The sequence below is a fragment of the Neodothiora populina genome (genome assembly GCF_041146345.1).
Source record: "Neodothiora populina strain CPC 39397 chromosome Unknown canker_contig_3, whole genome shotgun sequence".
NCBI classification, from domain to species: Eukaryota; Fungi; Ascomycota; class Dothideomycetes; order Dothideales; family Dothioraceae; genus Neodothiora; species Neodothiora populina.
Genome location: NW_027191417.1, coordinates 695,319 through 715,270, shown reverse-complemented (window position 1 = coordinate 715,270; position 19,952 = coordinate 695,319). Strand labels below are relative to the sequence as shown.

Here is a 19,952-nt window from a genome sequence, read left to right as displayed (position 1 = left end):
TTATTGCATGGCGAGCTCAGCAAATGTCTGGGTATCTCGGGGTCCGCCCCGCTTATTTCAGAGTTTTAAAGGTGCGGGAGAGTGGAGCCCATGAATGATGTAGGCAGGCCTCCAATCTCCACAACCCTCGTTAGCAGCTTCAGCCAGCAGCGACATAACACAGCACGTTCATGTGCGATACCACAGCAGGTAGCCCGCCAAATGCGTTGTTTGCGATCGACAGAGCAGAGGCTGGACTGTAGCGCGATTCATCCACCCTTGGTCGAAATGGTTTCGTCTTACCACCAAGTGGCGGACCTTGACGAATGGAGAAACCACTATTGAAGCTTGAGAGCACTCGCACAATGGGCCTTCCGGTGATCGATAGCCAGCGTGGCCTCACGCGATGCACGGTGCAAGTACAGCGATACCGTGCAATGCTCTGAAGCGCGCTCATTGTGATCCAGAGGGCACGGAGATGTGGATTGATGGATAGAAAATTGTCTGGGTGAGGTTATAATTCACAATTGGTCGAGCAAGCACGGCATAGGATATTTGCTTGATCGCGACGCATCAGGTAGAGGACCGCAGTCCACAAACAAACATTGTTCGACTGCATTCTACTGTACTATTTTTGGTGAATCAGGGCAATTGGCGAGATGCGCGAGAAATGTGGGATGCCGCCAGGTACGACACGAAGCTAAGCTCGATACGGCCATGGTCTGGCTGCGACAGTGGGTGAGTAGATTGAGCAGCAACAAAGTGCGACCTTAGTCTGTCTGGCGGCGAAGGCTGTGCTTGTGCTTCTGGTGCTCGTGCTCGGATGCTCACGCGTGCGCTTCTCTGTGCACCACCAAGTGTACCAAGCTAAGGCACAGTACGGTAAGGTACTTGAAGATGCTGTACAAGTACTGTACTGTACCATTGTCAGACTACCCGATCCCCCGTACCGTAATATCATTCTGCACGCCGCATCACTGCATCTCTCTCTGTATGCTCGAGTTCTGGCGTCAGATTTCTCTTTTTTTCCTTCTCGTCCTGATTCTCTTGACGTAGTTCGCAAGACTCGTGTTGCAAAGCCACCGACAGACGAGTGCATCAGAAGCCAACGGTCATCGCGCGACGACCTGCCTTTTGCCCTTCATCCCATAGGCGATCGCGCTGTGTCGCAACGCAACGTCGAACGTTGGGACGTTTCCTCCTCTGCCGTTAGTTAAACAACGCGCAGGCCCCCCTTTCTCACCCTTGGCCCTTAGACCTTGTCCTTAGATTGCTCTCCGACCGCCGTGCCTTCTGCCTTGGCACTGTTCATTCTCCCACTCTTACCACTTCCGTCCCAAAACTTGCACTCCTGGTGCACCGACCCACACTCGCTTTCCACCTATTCTCGAGCGACGACCACGACGACCACGACGACATCACCCCAGGACGATCTCTGTCGACAAGTCAAGGTCCAGATTCCGATTTTTTCTTCCGCTTTTTTCTTTTAATTATCTTATCATTCGTGTTGCGTCTGGTCTTGCTGGAATCAAGACTTCGTTCGCTGTTTACACAAGAGGCGCCGACAAAGCCAACGCAATCTCCACCCGTCAACGTTGCGACAGCGCACAAGAACGAAACAAGAACGAAACGCTTCTTGCGCGCTCTTTGTCCTTCGCCTCGCCTCCCCTTTGCTCGTGTAGGGCGGGCCTTTGTTCGACGACTCACACAATTTGACTTGACTTCGGGGAAATAGCATAGTCGATCTTCTTTGTTGCCATCGGACGGAATTTATCCTTCTCGCCTTGCTGCAGCTCTATCTATCTTTTGATGTGCCTGTACACGACGACGCGCATTTGCTCTCTCTCGAACACAGTCTTTCCTTGACGACAAGCATAAGAACAATAGCAACAGCGATTTCACACATTTAGACGTACACGTCCTGCCAACGGTCAAGCCATCTTGCCGTTTCCCGCCACGGCATCGCCAGCACCGTCTGCTCCACACCTTCACCGCGCCTTTTGGAGGACCGACCCCCTTACACTCATTTGATTGCAACTGCCCAGCCCGCGATTGGCTTGTAAAGCAATGCTCTAGTGTTTCATCACTACACAACATTACACTTTGCTCTTTTTTCCTTTGGCGCTCACTTGACCGTTCATATCGCCAAATAATCTGGTACTCTCGGTACGTATATTGCGGTTCCTATCTCCTTCTATAACCACCCGCATTGCGCCACACTTCCAAGATACACTGGCCGCCTGGCCTCTTGACCCGTCGACATCTGGAAGCCCGTTTCCGACACACATCATCAACCCCGGCAAGGACTGACAACAACAGGTATCCGGATTAGAACATTTTCCTTGCTTTGTCAAGTACACTCGTTTATACCGACTTTCCTGGCAGTGAGAAGCCGCTGTCCAACTCAGCGTCACTGTCAGTCGCCTGACCATCACTCGACCAGCTCAAGCATCGGAATAGACGTCACTTCATCTTCAACTACACAAGCCTTGACATCGCCTTAACAACTACTAATACAACAATATTGATACCAACATGCCCCACACAACTTCCATGGCCGTGTGGGTCGCTGCCCTGGCCCTGATGTCCACTCAAGGCCCAATGCTCACGACTGCCGAGGCTGCTCCTGCCCCTCGAGCGCATGCGGATGGAGAACAACCGAAGTATTACTTTCCAAGACCTGCGAAAAGACAAGACAATGGCACATTTTCGTCATCGACTTCGTTGGAATCGCGTTCTGATTCTCAACCTGCATCTTCGAGCAATTCATGGATGGAGTCACTTTTCGCCGGTGGCATGCTTTCCTCCGCGGTCACCTCCACCCCTTCTTCGTCCCCCGCCCCGTCGTCTCCTGTGCCGGACACAGCAACCTCGACAGTTACCTCGTCATCTTTGACCGATTTTTCATCATCAGTCGCCACTCCTACCAGCAGTACCTTTTCCCAACCCAGCTTTTTCAACAGCTTCTTCTCGGATAGCTTTGATTCATTCGGACCGTCGTCTTCGTCGGATCTTGGCTCTACGGGAGGTATCCCACCGACCATAGTTGCGCCGACCGCGCCTTTGTCAACTCCCAGTTCGATCATGTCAAGCTCATCATCAGTCGAGCCTTCGTCGTCATCGTCGCTGGCTTCGACCAGCGAGGCCGTCGGCACCGAAGCAGCGCCCACCGGATCTGCAGTGAGCGAGAGTGTGACGCCTACTGCTCCCTCCAGCAGTTCCAGCGTTGCATCCACAGGTGCTGGAGTCGCTTCCGCCGAAGAAGTCCAGCCTACTCCTGCCACTCCAGAGCCAGTAACATCTAGTGCCCCTTCGAGCGCTGATGTTGCATCTTCGACTTTCGTGGCATCGACCGGCGCAAACATTGCTTCCTCGGACGAAGTCCAGCCGACCCCTGCAACATCGAGCCCGGCTCCTACAGAAACTTCATCGACACCTGCATCAACCTTCGCGTCGACTGGTGCCAGTGTTGTCTCCGAGTCAGTCTCGCCAACAGCATCCAGTTCTAGCAATGTGGCTGCCGCTGTCGTCGTTGGATCAACTGGAGGACCTGTCAGTGAATCGGTCACTCCCACCGCCGCTGCTGAAAGCAGCTCTTCCACCCCAGCTGCAGTCGTGATTGGATCGACCGGAGGACCAGTGGTTGAGTCGGTTTCACCCACCGCTTCTGTTGACAGCACTTCCATCGCTGCCACGTCTTCGTCTGTTGGCTCGACTGGATCTGTCGCATCTGAGTCGGTCTCTCCAACTGCTTCAGCTGATGCTACATCGATTGTCTCTGCTTCCCCGCGCGTGGGATCGACAGGAGTGGTAACCTCTGAATCCGTCTCCCCTACGGCGGCTAGTGACAGCACTTCAGCTCCCGTTGCCGCTGCATCGTCCGGAGTCGTAACCTCCGAGTCTGTAACTCGTACAGCATCTGGAGACAGCTCATCCACCTCCGTATTTGTCGCGTCTACTGGTGGAGTTGTCGGCGAATCTGTTTCACCCACAGCCTCTAGCACCAGCACGGGATCGACTGTTGCGCAAAGCGCTGTCGCCTCTACTGGTGGCCCGACCTCTGAGTCTGTTCTTCCAACAGCGTCTTCGTCGCCCTCATCGCTTGCCAGTAGCACCGACATCGTGGGATCAACTGGAGGTCTTGCATCTGTGTCTGAATCTGTAATTCCTACCGGATTGCTTTCGTCGTCAGCCGCTACTTCCAGTGACAGTGGCCGTGTTGCTTCTACCGGCGCACCGGTTGCATCGTCCAGCGAGGTCCAGCCCACTGGCGCCTCTTCGTCATCGATAGTGACCGCTGCAAGCGAACAGATTGAGCCATCATCTGTATCCAGTGCGTCTGGAAGCAGTGGTACCGGTATCATTCCTGCCATCATTGTTCAGCCTTCGGCAACGACCTCTGGAGACGACCTGTCCGCCGCCACAGCTGCTTCTAGCTCAGGTTCCGGAATTCTTGTAGGTCTGTCTTCGATTATCAGTGGAGTCACATCTCTTGTCGACCTCTCTGCTTCTGGTCTTCTTCAACCCACATTGTCTTTGAGCTCCGAGGCTAGATCTTACAGTCCCACTGCCAGTGGTATCTCTGCTGTTTCTGCTACTCTTACAGGTGGCGTTGCGTCATCCACGGGATCCGCTGGATCAGTTGCAAATGCTTTCTCTGTCGCATCCTCGGCTGGAGTCACCGACTCTGCCTTGCTTCCTTCCTCGACCGGTGCACTTGCTGACAATACCTCTGCCCCGCTTTCCGACAACGATACTCTTCTCAGCACTACCGCTAGCTCTTCCGGCACAACCCTGATCCCCCTCATTCCCCTTATCACAAGCAGCGACAGTGCGGCTACCATTACCTCTGCTCCCCTTGGTATCGGTATCATCAGTGGTTCTGCGACAGGTGGTCTTACCGGTCTGCTGTCCAACGTGGCCTCCGACTTGTCGTCTGGTGTCTCGGAGATTCTCCCAACTCAGGCAAGCTCTGATGCAGCAACGACCGCAACTGAAGTGAGCAATGCTATCTCTAGCCTCGCCTCATCCCTGTCTGCATCTGTCTCTAGCGTGGCCGCAACTGCTACCGACGTTTCCGTTTCTGAGTCTGCCGCTGCTGAAGCTTCAAGTGTGTTGTCCAGCGTCTCATCATCTTTGGTTGTCGCTGCTTCGGTCAACACTACACCAGCTACGACCACAGCCAATCTGTCCTTGACTTCCGGCTCGGCATCGTCGACTGGCTTGATTCCAGCTTTGTCGGACTCTACTCTACCAAACACGACTGCCACTACCAGCGATAGCCTTTCTGTTGGTATTGGCGGCGCATCAACTACCGCGGCAGATTCCGCTGTCGCCAATGCGTCTTCGACCGCCACTGACTCGACTATTGTCGGAACTTCCGCCACTGCAAATACATCAGTCAACTCGTCAGCTACTGGTACAGACATTACCGCTGCAGCCGCGACATCGTCTGGGTCTTCAAGCATCGTGTCTTCAGGCGAAGGTTCTTCGAACGAGTCGACCGCATTGTCTACTGACGGCACTTCGCCACTCGCAGTGACTGCCACATCTCCAGCGTCGGCCAACAGTCCATCCATCACTTCATTCAGTGCTTCGACGTCTGGGTCTGTGATCATTCCCGTAGCTGTCACCTCGCCACCATCGTCCTTGCTATCCTCCATCTCTTCCGCATTGGCATCGTCCGCTGCCGCAGCATCGCTGTCCCCCGAGTCAAACTCAAGCCAGCCAAGTGGTAGTGATGGAAGTTCTGCATTCCCTTCGGTTACTGGTGCATCCAACTCTTCGGCTCCCATCGGCGCCGGCATATTCCCTACCGGCACTGACGGTGTAGTCTCGTCTGGAACGGCTTCTGGGTCGCTGGCATCTGCCACATCGGCGCTTACCGGATCAGAATTGAACACTTCCGTGGTCTCGACAACCGCATCACTTGCGTCGGGTAGCTCTACCTCGAACAGCACACCCACTGCGGCCATCGCGTTTTCCACCTCGGTGCCGCTTTCAGAGTCAACGTCATTCCCTCTGAGCTCATCCGATTCGAACGTCAGCGCTGCAAGCCTGTCAGCCACTAGCACTGCCGCGACTCTTTCCGCGTCTTCAAACACTTCATCCTCGACCGACGTTGCAGTGATCGGTGGAGCATCTGCCTTGACGTCCGCCAGCCTAGAGAGTTCAATCTTGACATCTGCAGTTCCTTCTGAACCTATGACCACGCTAGCCCCTACCACTGAGATTCCCGTCAGCACTTCGGCCCCTGCAACCGAGATTGTCACTTCACCCAGTCCAGCTGTAACTGAAGCTTCTTCGCCTACCACATCTCAAGCGCCAATCACCATTGTGCCAACAGGAACTGATTCGTACACTTCTGAGCCCGCGCTCACGAGTATCCTCTATCAGCCATCCGACACCGAAACTCAGACGACGGTGACCGCGACGTCCACTGGTATTCCAACCAACTTGCCCCGTGTCATCCAGGCCCCAGGTGGCATGCCGGAAGCGCCCGCCAACTCAACTCTGGTCCAGATCGGTTTCAACCATGGGCTCAACTATCCCTTCGTCGTGAGCCAGTGGAAGTCGGCCAAGCAGATCTTCGACTATCTCCCCGAGGGTCTCGCCCATGGTCTAGGCATCGACACTAGCCAGGTGGCCATGTACTCGCTCCAACCATACGACACCACCGGCGATCTCCACTACATCACCACTCTGGCACTCGCTTACATTCCCACTGACATGGTGAATCAGCTACAGCTTGACATTCACACTCCTGTCTCGGCTATTTACAACAACCCTGATCCATCCACCAAGTTCCTGCTGTCCATGGTCAACCCATCGATTCCAATCCTGTACGGTTCCACCCTCGGCAGGGAAGGTTCTGCCAACACTAACGCTCAGTCCTCGACGACCACGTCGTCTGCTGGCGATGGTGCGCCAATTGGCGGGGATTCGGGCAGTTCCTCGCCCGTCAACGGCACTTCAGTCGGAATCGGTGTCGGTGCCGTCGCAGGTGCAGCCGCCTACGCAGCTGCCATGGTTCTGGTAGCCAGACGTTACAAGAAGAAGCGTGCTGGACACGCACGCACTAGTAGCGTTCCTGGCATGGGACCCGAGATGAGCCAGCGTCACAGTGGTGGTGGCATGGGCGGATTCTTCATGAGCGGTGGACGTGCTCCAGGCCGTGTCTCACCCAGCGCTAGAGGCAGCCGGAATAGTGGAGGCAGCAGCAACGGACGCAGTGTGAGGGAACAGGGCATCAGCGCACCCGTCATGGCCGAGAACTCTCTCGGATGGAACTGACGGGTCGGATGAAGACCTGATACGAGCGAAAGACCCAACCATCGGCACGCATTTTCCTTTTTTGTTTCAAAAACCTTATTGTCACTTGTTACCCTTTTTGCTTTTACCACTTTTTACTTCTCTGCAGGCGAGCATATCCTCTGTAACCTTTTTCTTCTCTATTGTCCAAGAGAAAGCATGCATCTTCATGTACATTAACAACATTTCATCCAACACAACTCGAATCAAGACCATAGAAAACTTCTTGTGTGTGCATGACTCAAGAGACTGCTGGTGTGTACGACGGTGTGTCCTGCGCGGACGGCGCCACTGCGTGGAGCCTTTCTTTCTTCTCGTCTATATGAACGTCCAATCTCCTGGCTTCTTCCTTCGAATAGACAATAGTGATCTGTCTGCCCTACACGGATTGCCCCTTTCACTCGATCAACATTCTTCGAGTTTCTCGAATCTCAAGTTGTCATTTGTTTGGTTCTTCGGCTGTTGTGCTAGTTAAACTATGCCATTGTTGCCCCTGTATCCTTCCTGACCTTCCAATTCTCCACTCTCAAAGCTGGTACTTTGAGAGGATAGTTCAGAAAAGCGACATTGCCAGGCGCATGCGCGGCCTCTAGTTCTTTTCGCAATCTTTTCGCAATCTTCGCGTGGTCGTGCGTTTGTGCGATCATGTGACATGGTCACATAGTCATACCTGCGCCGTCTTGATTGACTCAATCGTCTCGAGATTGAATGATGCTAGATCAATGTAGGGGGCTCACAAGGTAAGAGACATATCCCGTGGAGACGTTCAGGTGTCATTTCTCTGCGTCTGTTTGATCTAGGTGCCGAGGTTTCACTTGGTCTTTGGTATCTGAAGCAAGGGGGTCTTTGTTCTTTCGTGAGTGGGAGGGGTTCTCTGTAAATTGCTGTTGTGTGACTAGGAAAGGACGAGAGGTGGTAGGCTGTGCAGAACGATAGTATCTCGCGTAGGCATCAGGCTAAGGCTGGTAAATGAGGCAGGTATGTACGGATGGACGAAGAGGAGTATAAAAGGTACAGTGCAAGTCATCATTCTGACAGAGCATGTAGTGCTTCCTACCTTAGGTACTCGGACAATAAACTAGAGGTATATCCCATGCATGCATGCATGCATTCATCTAGCTTGCGCAACACTTCCAACGTTCGAGTCTACGCCTTGAATTGAATTGCCAAGTCGCGCAAGGTACGTGAATTACGTTCTCGGGGTCACATGACGGAAGCAGTAGCGTAAGATATCTGGCGATGGAAGAGATATGTTGGTCTTTGCTTTTTCTTCTTTCTCTGTGCGTCTTGTGTGTGTCTCTATATGTCTTGAGTTCCTGATAGTCACTTCACTCCACCTCACCTCTCACCCCCGCAGTAACTTTGCGATGTATAAGGTAACTTACTGTACTGTATCTCCCTCTACTACACTCTCTTATCTCTACCCCGCACTGTACGGCAGCTATAGTAGCTCTACATTAGCTACGCAGTATCTCTTTTAAACAGAAACAAGAAAATGATGGAGGAACAAATCCTAGAGGCACTGAGAACACCTACAATCTACAAATTCCAACCACGATTTGACATTGATATTATGTTATTGGTATCTCGTGAGACGACGACGACGTAGACGTGAACGAGAACGACGAAGAAGATTGAGACAACGACGCGAGGGTGAAGGAGACGAAGGGGACGACGAAGACGACAACGAAGACGACGAAGACTAAGGAGACCAAGACCAAGACGACGTCAACGAAGAATCCCCAATCCCATCTCCCCCTCCCACTCCCACTCCCACTCCCACTCCCCCAACCAGAGTCCCCAAATGACGAGCAGAATGTCTCGCGTCCCCCAAAACCAAACAGCATCAGCGACGAACATCCCCCGCCACCCATGAAGAAACTCAAGCCCAGCAATCCCCATCCCAGCAGCAGCAGCAGCACCACCACCACCACCACAACCAGCAGCAAAGCAAAACAAAAAGCCACCCCTACCTAAAAGCAACACACCACCTACTACACGCCTTCAACACACAAAACATCCCGCTGATCCTCTCCCTGCGCCACGAGAAGTGTATGCGGTATATCCACCCTGTATCACTCGGGATTCCACCCCAGGACAACGAGGGGTATATTTCTTCTCTATACGCGCTGAGAAGCGTGTTTGGTGCTTTTGAACTGAGGTTGAGGAGGGCGGTCATGGTTGTTGAAGACGAAGATGGCGGAGGAGGGGTTGAGATTAGTGATGACGACAATAACGCCGACGACAATAACGCCAAAGCGGAGAGAATAACTAATCAAAAAGGACAGACAGTAGTCTGCCATCTGAGCGCCAGAGCCGATACGCTGGCTGGCGAGTACGTGAACGAATACATCTGGATTCTCGATTTCGAAAGGCCACCTCCAGCAGCAGCAGCAGCAGCAGCAGCCCCAGTAGCATCGTCGTCGTCATCACAACCTTCGGAGGCGCTCGACGATGAACAAGGAAAGGGTAAAGGTTTAAGTGACGACTGCGGCGAAGGTGGGAACAGTGGCTCCGATGACGAATCAGAAACAGACACAACAGACGCAAGCAAGGTATCGTCATCCCTGCCGAAAATAATCAAACAGACCGAGTTCGTAGACGCGGTCGTGGCCAAGGAGTTTTTCCCGAAGCTCAAACTCGCCATGGCTGCGAAAGCAAAGGAGGCGATAGACAAAGAAGTAGAAACGTAAAGAAAATAGGGGATGGAATGAAGGAATGAGAGTCAGAGGATGGGGATGGTGTCCCGTGTTTTCATTTACGCTGTTGGTCTCCTTTGCTTACAGGCGAAGAGGGAAGGGGACATAGATCTGCGCTCTGCCCTTTACTTGGCCCTTTTTTTTTTGGAAAAAAAACCAGTGAGGCGCAAAAGACACGAGGAAAGTCTTGCACAAGAAAACAAGATACCAAAAAGGAATAACTTTCATTTCATTCTTATGCCCACGTGGAGTTTCCTTTTTCGAACTGCAAGAAACAAGAAAACAAAAACGAAATTTCATCTAAGCCTCTGGTTCCGTTTGCGGTGACTCGCCCTCTTCCTCATCTGCCTCCTCTTCCTCATCTGCCTCTTCTTCTTCTGCCTCTACAGGCGCTGCTGCGGCATCGTCTTCGGCTTCGGCAGCGTCTCCGTTGGTGGCTTCGGCGGCGGTCTCTTCGACCTCGTCCTCGCCGTCGACATCGATGAGATTCGTCGTCTTGGGCCCGCCTTCACTCTCGAGTCGGAGGTATTCCTCCCATTCGGGGAACAGATCGGCGTCGCCCTCCTCACCGTTCGAAGGCGGCACACCGATCAGCCGTGAGACCTTGGTCTTGCCATTGCTGTCGAGCTCCTTTTTCCACGTCTTGACGACCTCTGCCGCTCGGCTGGGCATGTAGGTCTGTGCGAACAAGACGGCCTCGGCGGTGCGTTGTGTGCGCAGCAAAAGGTCGATGCAGGCGCTCAGGTCGCCGAGCTGCCACAGACAGCTGAAAGCGACGTTCCTGGCGCCGGCGTCGTCGGCCTGCTTGGCGAGTGATCGTAGGCCGGCTTCGTTGTAGCTGGAAGTGTGCAACAGAAGCAAACTGCCGAGGTCCTTTGCTTGTGTGAAGCACTCCTCGGCGAGGCGCATATCCCATGCCAGAAGGGCGGCGTCGCCAACGGTCTTCCACTTGTGTTCGACATCCGCCTCGCGTGCGAGTTCGAGGGCGATTTGCAGCTGGTTCAAGCCGAGGGCGAGGTCGAATCTGTGCTCGGGGTCTGTGGCGACCTCGAGCGCTAGCTCCTTGTAGCCTTGACCTTCGAGGAAGCGAGCGATCTTTGACTTTTGATCATCTGGGATATCGGGAAGCATTTCGTTGGCGGCATCGACCTCACCGCGCAGGACGAGGGTCTGGTATTCGATGACAGATAACGAAAGGGCGAAAGAAACGATCTGGACGTCCTTGTCGGCAACGTAGACGCGACCATCGCGAGGAATGTAGCCGAGGACATAGTGTGGCGAATCAAAGTGAGAAATGGTGTATGTCTGGTCGCCAACAAGATAGTTCAGACGATTCGTGCTGTTGGTGTACACGAAGCAGTCGCCGACCCATTGTCCAGTGCGCACGCTGGCAAAGTCATTAGCGCAAGCAATATGAATTCTTATCAGCAATCACTCACCTCTCGTTGATGTCGGTAATGACCTCAAAAGCAGCCTCGACACCGTCCTCGTCAACCTCTCCAGCCTGAAGGGCGGCAACGTAGGCCTCACGAGAGAAACGGAGGACGTAGAACGTGTCCTCACACGCCAGCGTGACAAGCTCTCCGCTCTCGGACCAGTAGACCTGTAAGAAAAGGATAAGCGGGTCGTCGGGGAACGCGAACGAAGAAAAGCACCACTCACGCTCTTAGGCTCGACCTCGATTCTGCGGACGAGTTGACCGGTCTCCCAATCGAACAGACCGATGCCTCCCTGGCCCTTGACACCGAGCAAGACACCGCCACTGAGCCCCTCGGCCTGGAATCCGACGTTGAGCACAGCCTTCTCCTTGAAGTTGCGGAAGACCTTGACGCTGGTGGCGGATTCGCGGATGGCGTAGTCCTTGTCGTTCTCCTTGGCACCCCAGGCAAAGTCAAGAGCTTGTCCGAATGCTTGGTTTCGTAGAGCGAGGGCGGTGTAGATGATGTATTCGCCGTCGCCACAGACGGCGACGAAGCGACCGTTGGGCGAGTGGATGAGCGTCTGAGGGTAGATTTCGGTGGAACCGAGGTCCTTGGTAGGAAGGGTCAGGGGTGCGGCGTCCTTGAGGGATGCATCTAGACATCTGTCAGTTTTCGTAAGAGAAAAGAAGGCGAGCAATGAACGTCACCTCCACCCTTGATGACCGTGGTCAGAATCTCGCTGTGTCGGGCCCAGATGACCTTTCCGGAGGCGTCCATGGACACGGCAGGCTCCTCTCTTCCCATCTTGACGACAACGGCTCCGTCGTCGAAACCCATGGCAATGCCCTGCTTGCCTCGCTGGTAGCTGACACACCAAGCTCGCTCCAGGCCGTAGTTCAGCGACTGTTCCAACCTGTATGTGTTTGCGTGCCAGATCTTGACGGTGCCGTCCTCGGACCCGGAGATGATGACGGGCAGCTCGGGATGGTAGCAGGCGAAGGAGACATTGCTAGTGTGGCCCTCGAGAGTGGCGATCTGAGCCTTTGTGGTGTAGTCCCAGATCTTGACGGTGCGATCGTCGGAAGTGGTGAGCAGGTAGGGCTTGTCGGACTGAGGGTAGTAGTCGACGTGGTTGACACCCTTTGTCTCGTGAGCCTCGATGGTGTAGCTGGCGGAGCTGGAGCCCAGACTCCAGATCTTGACCGTCCTGTCCAGACAGGCCGAGGCGAAGGTGTTTGTGTCTTTGGGGTTGATGGCCAAGCCCATAACGTAGTGGCTGTGGCCCTCGAAGACCTGGACGCACTTCCAGCCGCGCTCCCAGTCCCACAGCTTGATGGTCATGTCGTCCGAGGCGGTCAGGACAAAGGGCTGTGTGGGATGGACGACAATGGCGCGAATGTAGTCCGGGTGTGCCTCGAAGGAGGTGATTTTCTCCGAAGTGTTGTAGTTGTAGACGCGCAATTGGAAGTCGTCGGAGCCGCAGACGATCCAGTTCTTGCGCGCAATGAAGCGACCTGCGCGCACAGGGACATCGGTGAGCTCAAAGGTCTTGACAATGGCTTGCGTCTCGTAGGACCAGATGTACACATGGCCGCTGTAGAGGGTGGTCAGGATCCACGGCTCGGTGGGGTGGAAGTCGATGCCCTTGACTCGCTCCGAGCGCGCGAATAGTTGTCTCTTTATGCGTGGGTCAGTATCGGGGTCATTGTCATTGTCATTGTCATCCATCTCGCCAGCTGTATAGAATTATAGAGAGTTGTTCGCACAGCAGTGCTTGCGCATCCGGTGATTGGGAAAGATGGTGCAGCATACCTTGACGTCTAGACGCATGTTTTAGACGAGTGCCAGCTTGCGCTTCGTGTGTGTGTGTGTGTGTGTGTGTGTGTGTGTGAGAGAGATGGGTTCTGGCAGAGGGGAGCAAGGGGGGTGCTGATAAGCCCCGGGGGGGAAACTGCGACTTGTTGTCGTCTACTGCTGCCTGCCCGTCGACTCGAGATGGAGGGACCTGTCAGGTGCAATTGCCGAGACAAAAAAGGGCGACTAGACTCGGAGTGATTGTGTAGTCGAGGTCCGTGGTTTGATGGCAGGTTGGCGCCTTTTGCAGCTGAATTGAATAGAGCGACAGTAGTATAAGGTATAATTACCAAGGTATACAGTAGACACTGACCTCCCGGAAGCTGAAGCCCACGTAACAACATTCAGAGGTACAAGTACACATTGCGGAGGTTCAAGCCAGAAAGCTTGGCTGAGGTCTCTTGGCGCCTTTCCACCCTTTATTCGTACCCTCTCTCGAGCCTCTACAAGGCACGCATACCACATATCAGGGTATATCATCCTACAGCATAGTGATACAATGAGATGGACTAGAACTCGTGTGTGTGTAGAATGCTGAACATCCCTTGTCGTGCATTTCATGATGTCTTGGTTTTCACATCTACCTGACCGGCAACTCCTGGCTGGCGCTCATGTTCCGCGACGGCGTGCCAGGTCGGCTCTCCTGCACGGGGAAAGCAATGTTCTCTCTCAGTGCCACATACTCCGAGTCTGCATACCCCAAAACCCCACTGATCTCTTTGCTCTTGAGTCCCTTGATCAACCTGATCTCGGCGGCAGAGTAGTTCACCAGGGCCCTTCCGATCTCCACCGGCGCCTTGGCTCCCTCCTTCTCGAAGTCGCTCGATCCCCGTTGCACCCTGTGCGCGACCACCAGCCGTACCGCTTCCTGTTGTCCAAAGTGACCTTCCACGTCGATGACGCCCACGGGCAAAAGTCCAGCCTTGTCTGACAGTGCACGATGTGCTCCGGGGTCGATATAGATCGTACCGTGCGGGGCCAGCCCGTACAGAAGCCAAAAGTAGCGATCTCGGATCGGGTGCAGATTCGGCAGGAAGCGCGTGTGTAGTGGAGGTCTGGACACTGCGTCGAGCCTCGGGGACGAAGGTGCAGAGTCGTCCGTGTCGGCGGCTGCATTCTCTGTGGCCGCAGCTCCTGCTCCTTGCACCACCGCTCGCTTTAGTAGATTGGACTCGTCACTCGTATGCATTGTCGCGATTGCTGTGTTTTCGCCGCCCGTGCATGTGGATGTGGATGTGGATGTGGATGTGGATGCTCCCTTCAACACACCCTGTGCGTCCGGGCTGTGTCTCGTCGCCTTTTGTGATTCGGCATAGGCGACAATGCTTGTGATGTTTCCGGGTTTGGACGATCTCGTGATGACAGTAGTGACGCCCGCCGAGGTCGCCAGACGAGCAGCGACAATCTTGGTCGCCATGCCACCCGTTCCCACGGCAGAGCCGGCGCTCGACACATCGGCGACGAGATCCATAATGTCGTCGACGACCTCGATCGCTTGGGCGTCCGGGTTGGAACGGGGGTTCTTGTCGTACAGGCAGTCCACGTCGGTCATGAGGAACAGATAGTCGGCCTGCACCATGGCAGCAGTGATGGCGGACAGGGTGTCGTTGTCACCGAACTTGATCTCGGCGACGGAAAGCGTGTCGTTCTCGTTGACGATGGGAATGACACCCATGTGTATGAGCTCGATAAATGTGTTCTGGGCATTGAGGTATTGTGTGCGGTCGGCAATGTCGTTTCTGGTGAGAAGAATCTGGGCGATTGGCTGTCGTCGGTGCATGAATAGCTGATCCCACAGGCTCATGAGTTTGCATTGACCGATGGCAGCCAGTGCTTGGACTTGAGGGAGGTGTTTCGGTCGGCGCTCGAGTTGCATGTGGCCGAGAGCGACTCCGATGGCGCCGGAAGAGACAATGACGACACGGTGTCCATCTTTTTGTAGTCTACACGCTGTTTCGACAATGGTGCTGAGAATGGACAGAAGAGGTTCGTGAGAATTTTCGTCGACAATGGACGAAGTGCCTGCCGGGACATGGTCAGCGCAATGCTGCAAATGAGAGCCATTGGCAATTACCAAGTTTGATGACGATTGTCAGGTGCTTCTTCATGGTGACGGATTCTCAATCATCCCACCCCGAGGGAGAGAGAGAGAGAGAGAGAGAGAGAGAGAAAGAATTGACAAGAGTGTTATTCATCATGTTGTGGTAGAGGGTAGGCAAAGGTACGGTCTAAGAGTCACTGAATGGCGCCAAGCATTTAATTGTATCTCTAATGGCAGAGGAAAAGCACAGATCCCCCGAGAGACAATTGCGGCGACTCCGGCAGTGGAATGTGGACATTGATACATTTATATGCCTTTATCATACCTTCCTCAATCACACCAAACAGAGCCATCGACTGGAATTATAGACAACTGCATACCTTGTCTCTGCTACCACCACTTCTCTGGGATCATCAATATCATCACCGACGACATCATCATCATCATCATCACCACAACGCCGGCTACCATAACCACAACCGCGACCGCGACCACAGCCATGGCCGAACCAACGACCAATCCTGCAACAACAACCCCTCCCTCACCGCCGAGCCTAGACAAAGACTTCTACACGTGGTCGACGTTCTTCAGCATCCTAAGCGGCTCAGCCACCGACACGCAACGCGACGCCTACTTCCGGCACAAGGACGACATGCACGAAGCCTCGGACTGCGCGCGCTGCGAAAAAGACCTCTCCTGGCTGCTGTCCTACTCGCCCGTCGTGCGCTTCATGCGCCACAACATCAATCTTCTGGGCCACGATCTCAACGCGTCGAACATGCGGTGCAGGCGGTGCACAACCAACCAGAGCGGCGGGTTTGACCCCGAGTTTGGGATTCTGTTGTGTGCGAACAAGTTTCGCAATCGCGGACATATGGAGGATACCATGGCGCATGAGATGGTGCATGCGTATGATCATCTGAGGTTCAAACTTGACCCGCTCGATCTGAGGCATGCCGCTTGTATGGAGGTTTGTTTGACTCCCCCTCTTTCTGTCTGTCTGTATTATCGCTGACTTTGGCGATAACGAAAGATCCGCGCGTCTACACTCTCGGGCGAGTGTCGATTCGGCCGAGAGTTCATCACCCGCGGCCAGTGGAACATCACACAGCAACTCCAAGAATGCGTCAGGCGCAGAGCCACCCTCTCCGTGGCCCAGAGACCGGCCTGCAAGGACCACGCCCACGCCACCCGCATAGTCGACGAGGTCTGGGGCAGCTGTTTCGCCGACACGAGGCCCTTTGACGACATCTATCGTTGAAAGCCCAGAAACACTACCAATCTCCACTTTATCAATATGAACAACTGTGTATGTGTCATTCTTGCGGTACAGACAATAAAGACCTACGGCTGATATATGCGGGTACAGACATCTAGTCGAAAAGATAAAAACTTGTACGATCAAAATGGCCCATCTCGAGGGGGACAATATCCGTAGATCTGGCTCGTCGGGGCGAGACTGAAGAAAAGAAAGCAACCAAAACCCAAAAAACGCAAACACACTCCGCTCTCATGCATCTAGTGGAACACTTCCCGATGTATGTATGCATCATGCAACCCTGCGCCTCCTGCCCATGAAACGCCATCGGGGGATGCAATTGCATCTCCCCATTTATTACCCATCACACGTCGAAAAGACAGAAACATTAAAATCAACCAACCTTTGAGCCGAGCGTCATCTGCTCTGGAGACCTGGTCCTACTCGCTGCATCTCTTGCTGCCTGCCGAGTCCCGATTATACGCTCTTTCGCCCTTGACGCAATGCTTCACAATCCAGGGATGGCGCTCCACTTCGGAGAGCGCAATTCTCTTCTCCGGATCGAGTACAAGGAGCTGCATTATCGCGTCAGATTCTCTTCTGCGGCTGATACCAAACAAAAAAAAACTCACCTTCTTGATCAGGTCCTTGGCCTCGGCGCTGACGAACGGCGGTATCGTCATCTCGCCTCTTGCAATCCTCTTTTGCGTCATCACCGGCGTGTCCTCGAACGGTGCTTCGCCCACCAAAAACTCGTACGTCAGGACACCAAGACTCCACAAATCCACCTTCTCGTTGTACCAGCCCTCGTCCTTGCCCCTGAGCATCTCCGGAGGCAGGTAGTCCAGGGTCCCGCACATGGTGTTGCGTCTGTTGTTCGGCGCATGCACAGACCAGCCGAAATCACTGATCTTGATTTCGCCGTGGATGCCGACAAGAATGTTCTCCGGCTTGATGTCGCGATGGATGACATGCTTCTTATGCAGGTACTTGAGTGCTGCCGTCATCTGTGCAATGTACTGCGCGGCCTTCCACTCGGGAAACCGCTGTTCCTTGCGCAGGTGCTTGTAGAGCTCTCCCTTGCCCGCAAATTCGAGGATCAAGAAGATACGCTTGCTGTCGTGGAAATGGCCGTAGAGACGGAGGACATTTGGATGCGCCAGGTTGGACTGAATCTCAATCTCTCGTCGCACTTGCTTCTCCACTTTGCCTGCTTGTAATTCCGTCTTGTGCAGTACTTTCAGTGCGCAGATGAACCCTGTAGATCGCTCACGCGCGAGATAGACCCGTCCAAATTTACCCTTGCCCAAGGGCTTGCCAATCTCGAACATGCCCAGGTGAAACTGTCTCGGCGCTGGCGTTGTAGGCAGTGCTGCGGAGACAATGGGATCTGAACGTCGAGGCTCTGCATCCGACGATCTCTGGGCGGCTTGTGAAGGGAGCGTGATCTTGGCGACGGTGGCCGCCGGTCCTTTGGCTGCATTGGCAGAGGCGAGTTTCTGGAGAGGGAGCTTGAGACGACTGGACGCTGCGTTGGTGGTGCCTATGTTGGACATTGAAATGGCGTGCGATATTGATCCCTGGTTGCCTTGTTAGACCTCTCAAGTCGAGTGCTGCAGTCCAGTAGAGCGGTGGCTGCTTACCTTTGGCTTGTGCAGAGTCTTGTGCTGATCGTGGTTCTCATCGTTGACCGAAATCCCCTCGAGGCCTCTCTCTAGTGCTTGGACATCCATTGTCGCTTGCTTCGACAAAGTCTTTATGTGTGATCAATAAGTAAAGAACGGCAGGTTCGTCGATTCAAGCTCGGGCTTGTCGACAATGACTCGCCAAGGTGGTATCTAACGTCGTTGTTTTCTCCGGGTGGATGGTCGTATGCAGACGAGATGTTGCAATGTGTGGATTGTGTCGACTGTGTCGTAAAGCAAATAATTCAGAGAATGGAGGTTTTTCCAGTTGTCCAGAAGGTCGAGTGAGGATTCACGTCCATTTGTTGCCAAATACAAACATCACTGCACGACAACGACGCTAGTCGGGTCTTGGCAAACCTCCCCTCTGCATCGGGCGATCGAGGGAACTTTTGTAATTAATTAATAGACGAACAAGTGAACAAGGCACAAGAAGCAGGCTTTCGCTTTCGCAAACCTCCGTCCTTCCGTGGCCCTTGCTCTCTGTTGCCTTTGTGCTGTTGCTCTGTGGTTTTATAGTCAGGCGGCGTTTAGTGAATAAACACCGCATACAGAGAAAGAGGCACACATCGCACAGGACACACCCAAGCTTCCTGAGCGAGATTGCTCCACAGAAGGGCTACTCGAACGACTCGAACATAATAGTCCAAAACACATTGGCTCCTCGTCCTGCACCTCAAGAATTCGAATTTCAAATACGAAAAGCACAAAGTACATGACGTCCGGATTGACTGCTTTTTTGAGAAGAAAAGAAGAAAATGTCAAGCAACGGAGGCGTGCACCCCACCGAAGCCCACGGCACGCGGGAAGAAACCCATGTTTCACGCAACAAGCAATGGCGCATCGCCACGCGCAAGGCGCCCATTCTGAAAGCGGAGCCCATCGATCGCATGAACGAGAGACTGCGCATCCCCGTCCCCGAGATGATATTCGGAGACAACGTCGTCGCCGTCGAACATGTTCCGTCCGGGTGGCGGGTCGAGTTCAATGCCTTTGATGCGCTCGATCGCGTGTCTAAGACCGCCGATGGTATGCTGCAGGTCGCCTACTCTGAGGAGTGGCAGAGGAATCGGTATGTCTGAACGCTCTGCTCTGTACAATTGAAATTGTATTTATTATATTGGTGAACATGTACTAAGACAATTGAAAAGTCAACATCACCACGAAGGCATCAAAGAGGTTGTCAAGCCGTTCGATTGGTCATATAGTACTGACTACAAAGGCACTACTCATCCTGCTGACCAAGGCGACTGGCAAGCCACCGATAGCTCCAAAGATCCCATCAGACTCGACCTTCTGTCGAGACCGGATCCCATTCTCTTCTATGATGATGTAGTGATATACGAGGATGAGCTGGCCGATAACGGTATCGCCATGTTCTCTGTCAAGATCCGTGTCATGGCCGATCGTCTCCTCTTGCTGAGTCGCTTCTTCCTTCGACTAGACGGTGTTATAGTTCGCATCAGAGACACACGTGTTTATGTTGAGCTTGACACGAAGACAGTCATACGGCAGTACACCGCCAAGGAAGAAGCTTATAGCGTCGTTCACTCGCAGCTGCAAGCGCGGAGGGATAATGTTCCTGAAGCCTTGAGAGATCCTAATCGCGTTGCTCCTTTGCTGCGCACCGTCGAGGACACTTTGGACAAGTTTACTATTTCTTGATCAAGGATACTGCTTCAAACACCATCGTATAGCAGTGCG

At 53.8% G+C, this 19,952-nt stretch overlaps 6 protein-coding genes across 6 annotated transcripts; 3 read left to right on the top strand and 3 right to left on the bottom strand.

The window, feature by feature from the left end:
• Nucleotides 1-2,514: 2,514 nt before the first annotated feature.
• AAFC00_004647 (uncharacterized protein) lies at nt 2,515-7,272 on the top strand (the record flags this gene model as incomplete). The annotated part of the gene is made up of 1 exon (XM_069344323.1): nt 2,515-7,272. The coding sequence occupies one exon, from the start codon at nt 2,515-2,517 to the stop codon at nt 7,270-7,272; it is 4,758 nt and encodes a 1,585-aa protein (XP_069196740.1).
• A 3,017-nt stretch (nt 7,273-10,289) lies between these two features.
• Nucleotides 10,290-13,240, bottom strand: AAFC00_004646 (uncharacterized protein; the record flags this gene model as incomplete). Its single annotated transcript, XM_069344321.1, has 5 exons — nt 10,290-11,376; nt 11,429-11,592; nt 11,652-12,064; nt 12,118-13,087; nt 13,223-13,240. 5 exons carry the CDS (start codon nt 13,238-13,240, stop codon nt 10,290-10,292), a joined length of 2,652 nt encoding a protein of 883 aa, XP_069196739.1.
• A 604-nt stretch (nt 13,241-13,844) lies between these two features.
• On the bottom strand, nt 13,845-15,372 carry AAFC00_004645 (uncharacterized protein; the record flags this gene model as incomplete). Its single annotated transcript, XM_069344320.1, has 2 exons — nt 13,845-15,286; nt 15,339-15,372. 2 exons carry the CDS (start codon nt 15,370-15,372, stop codon nt 13,845-13,847), a joined length of 1,476 nt encoding a protein of 491 aa, XP_069196738.1.
• Nucleotides 15,373-15,804: 432 nt separating this feature from the next.
• AAFC00_004644 (uncharacterized protein) lies at nt 15,805-16,566 on the top strand (the record flags this gene model as incomplete). The annotated part of the gene is made up of 2 exons (XM_069344319.1): nt 15,805-16,275; nt 16,339-16,566. The coding sequence occupies 2 exons, from the start codon at nt 15,805-15,807 to the stop codon at nt 16,564-16,566; spliced, it is 699 nt and encodes a 232-aa protein (XP_069196737.1).
• Nucleotides 16,567-17,003: 437 nt separating this feature from the next.
• Nucleotides 17,004-18,296, bottom strand: AAFC00_004643 (uncharacterized protein; the record flags this gene model as incomplete). Its single annotated transcript, XM_069344318.1, has 3 exons — nt 17,004-17,138; nt 17,196-18,143; nt 18,207-18,296. 3 exons carry the CDS (start codon nt 18,294-18,296, stop codon nt 17,004-17,006), a joined length of 1,173 nt encoding a protein of 390 aa, XP_069196736.1.
• Nucleotides 18,297-19,006: 710 nt separating this feature from the next.
• Nucleotides 19,007-19,913, top strand: AAFC00_004642 (uncharacterized protein; the record flags this gene model as incomplete). Its single annotated transcript, XM_069344317.1, has 2 exons — nt 19,007-19,320; nt 19,400-19,913. The coding sequence occupies 2 exons, from the start codon at nt 19,007-19,009 to the stop codon at nt 19,911-19,913; spliced, it is 828 nt and encodes a 275-aa protein (XP_069196735.1).
• Nucleotides 19,914-19,952: the final 39 nt, after the last annotated feature.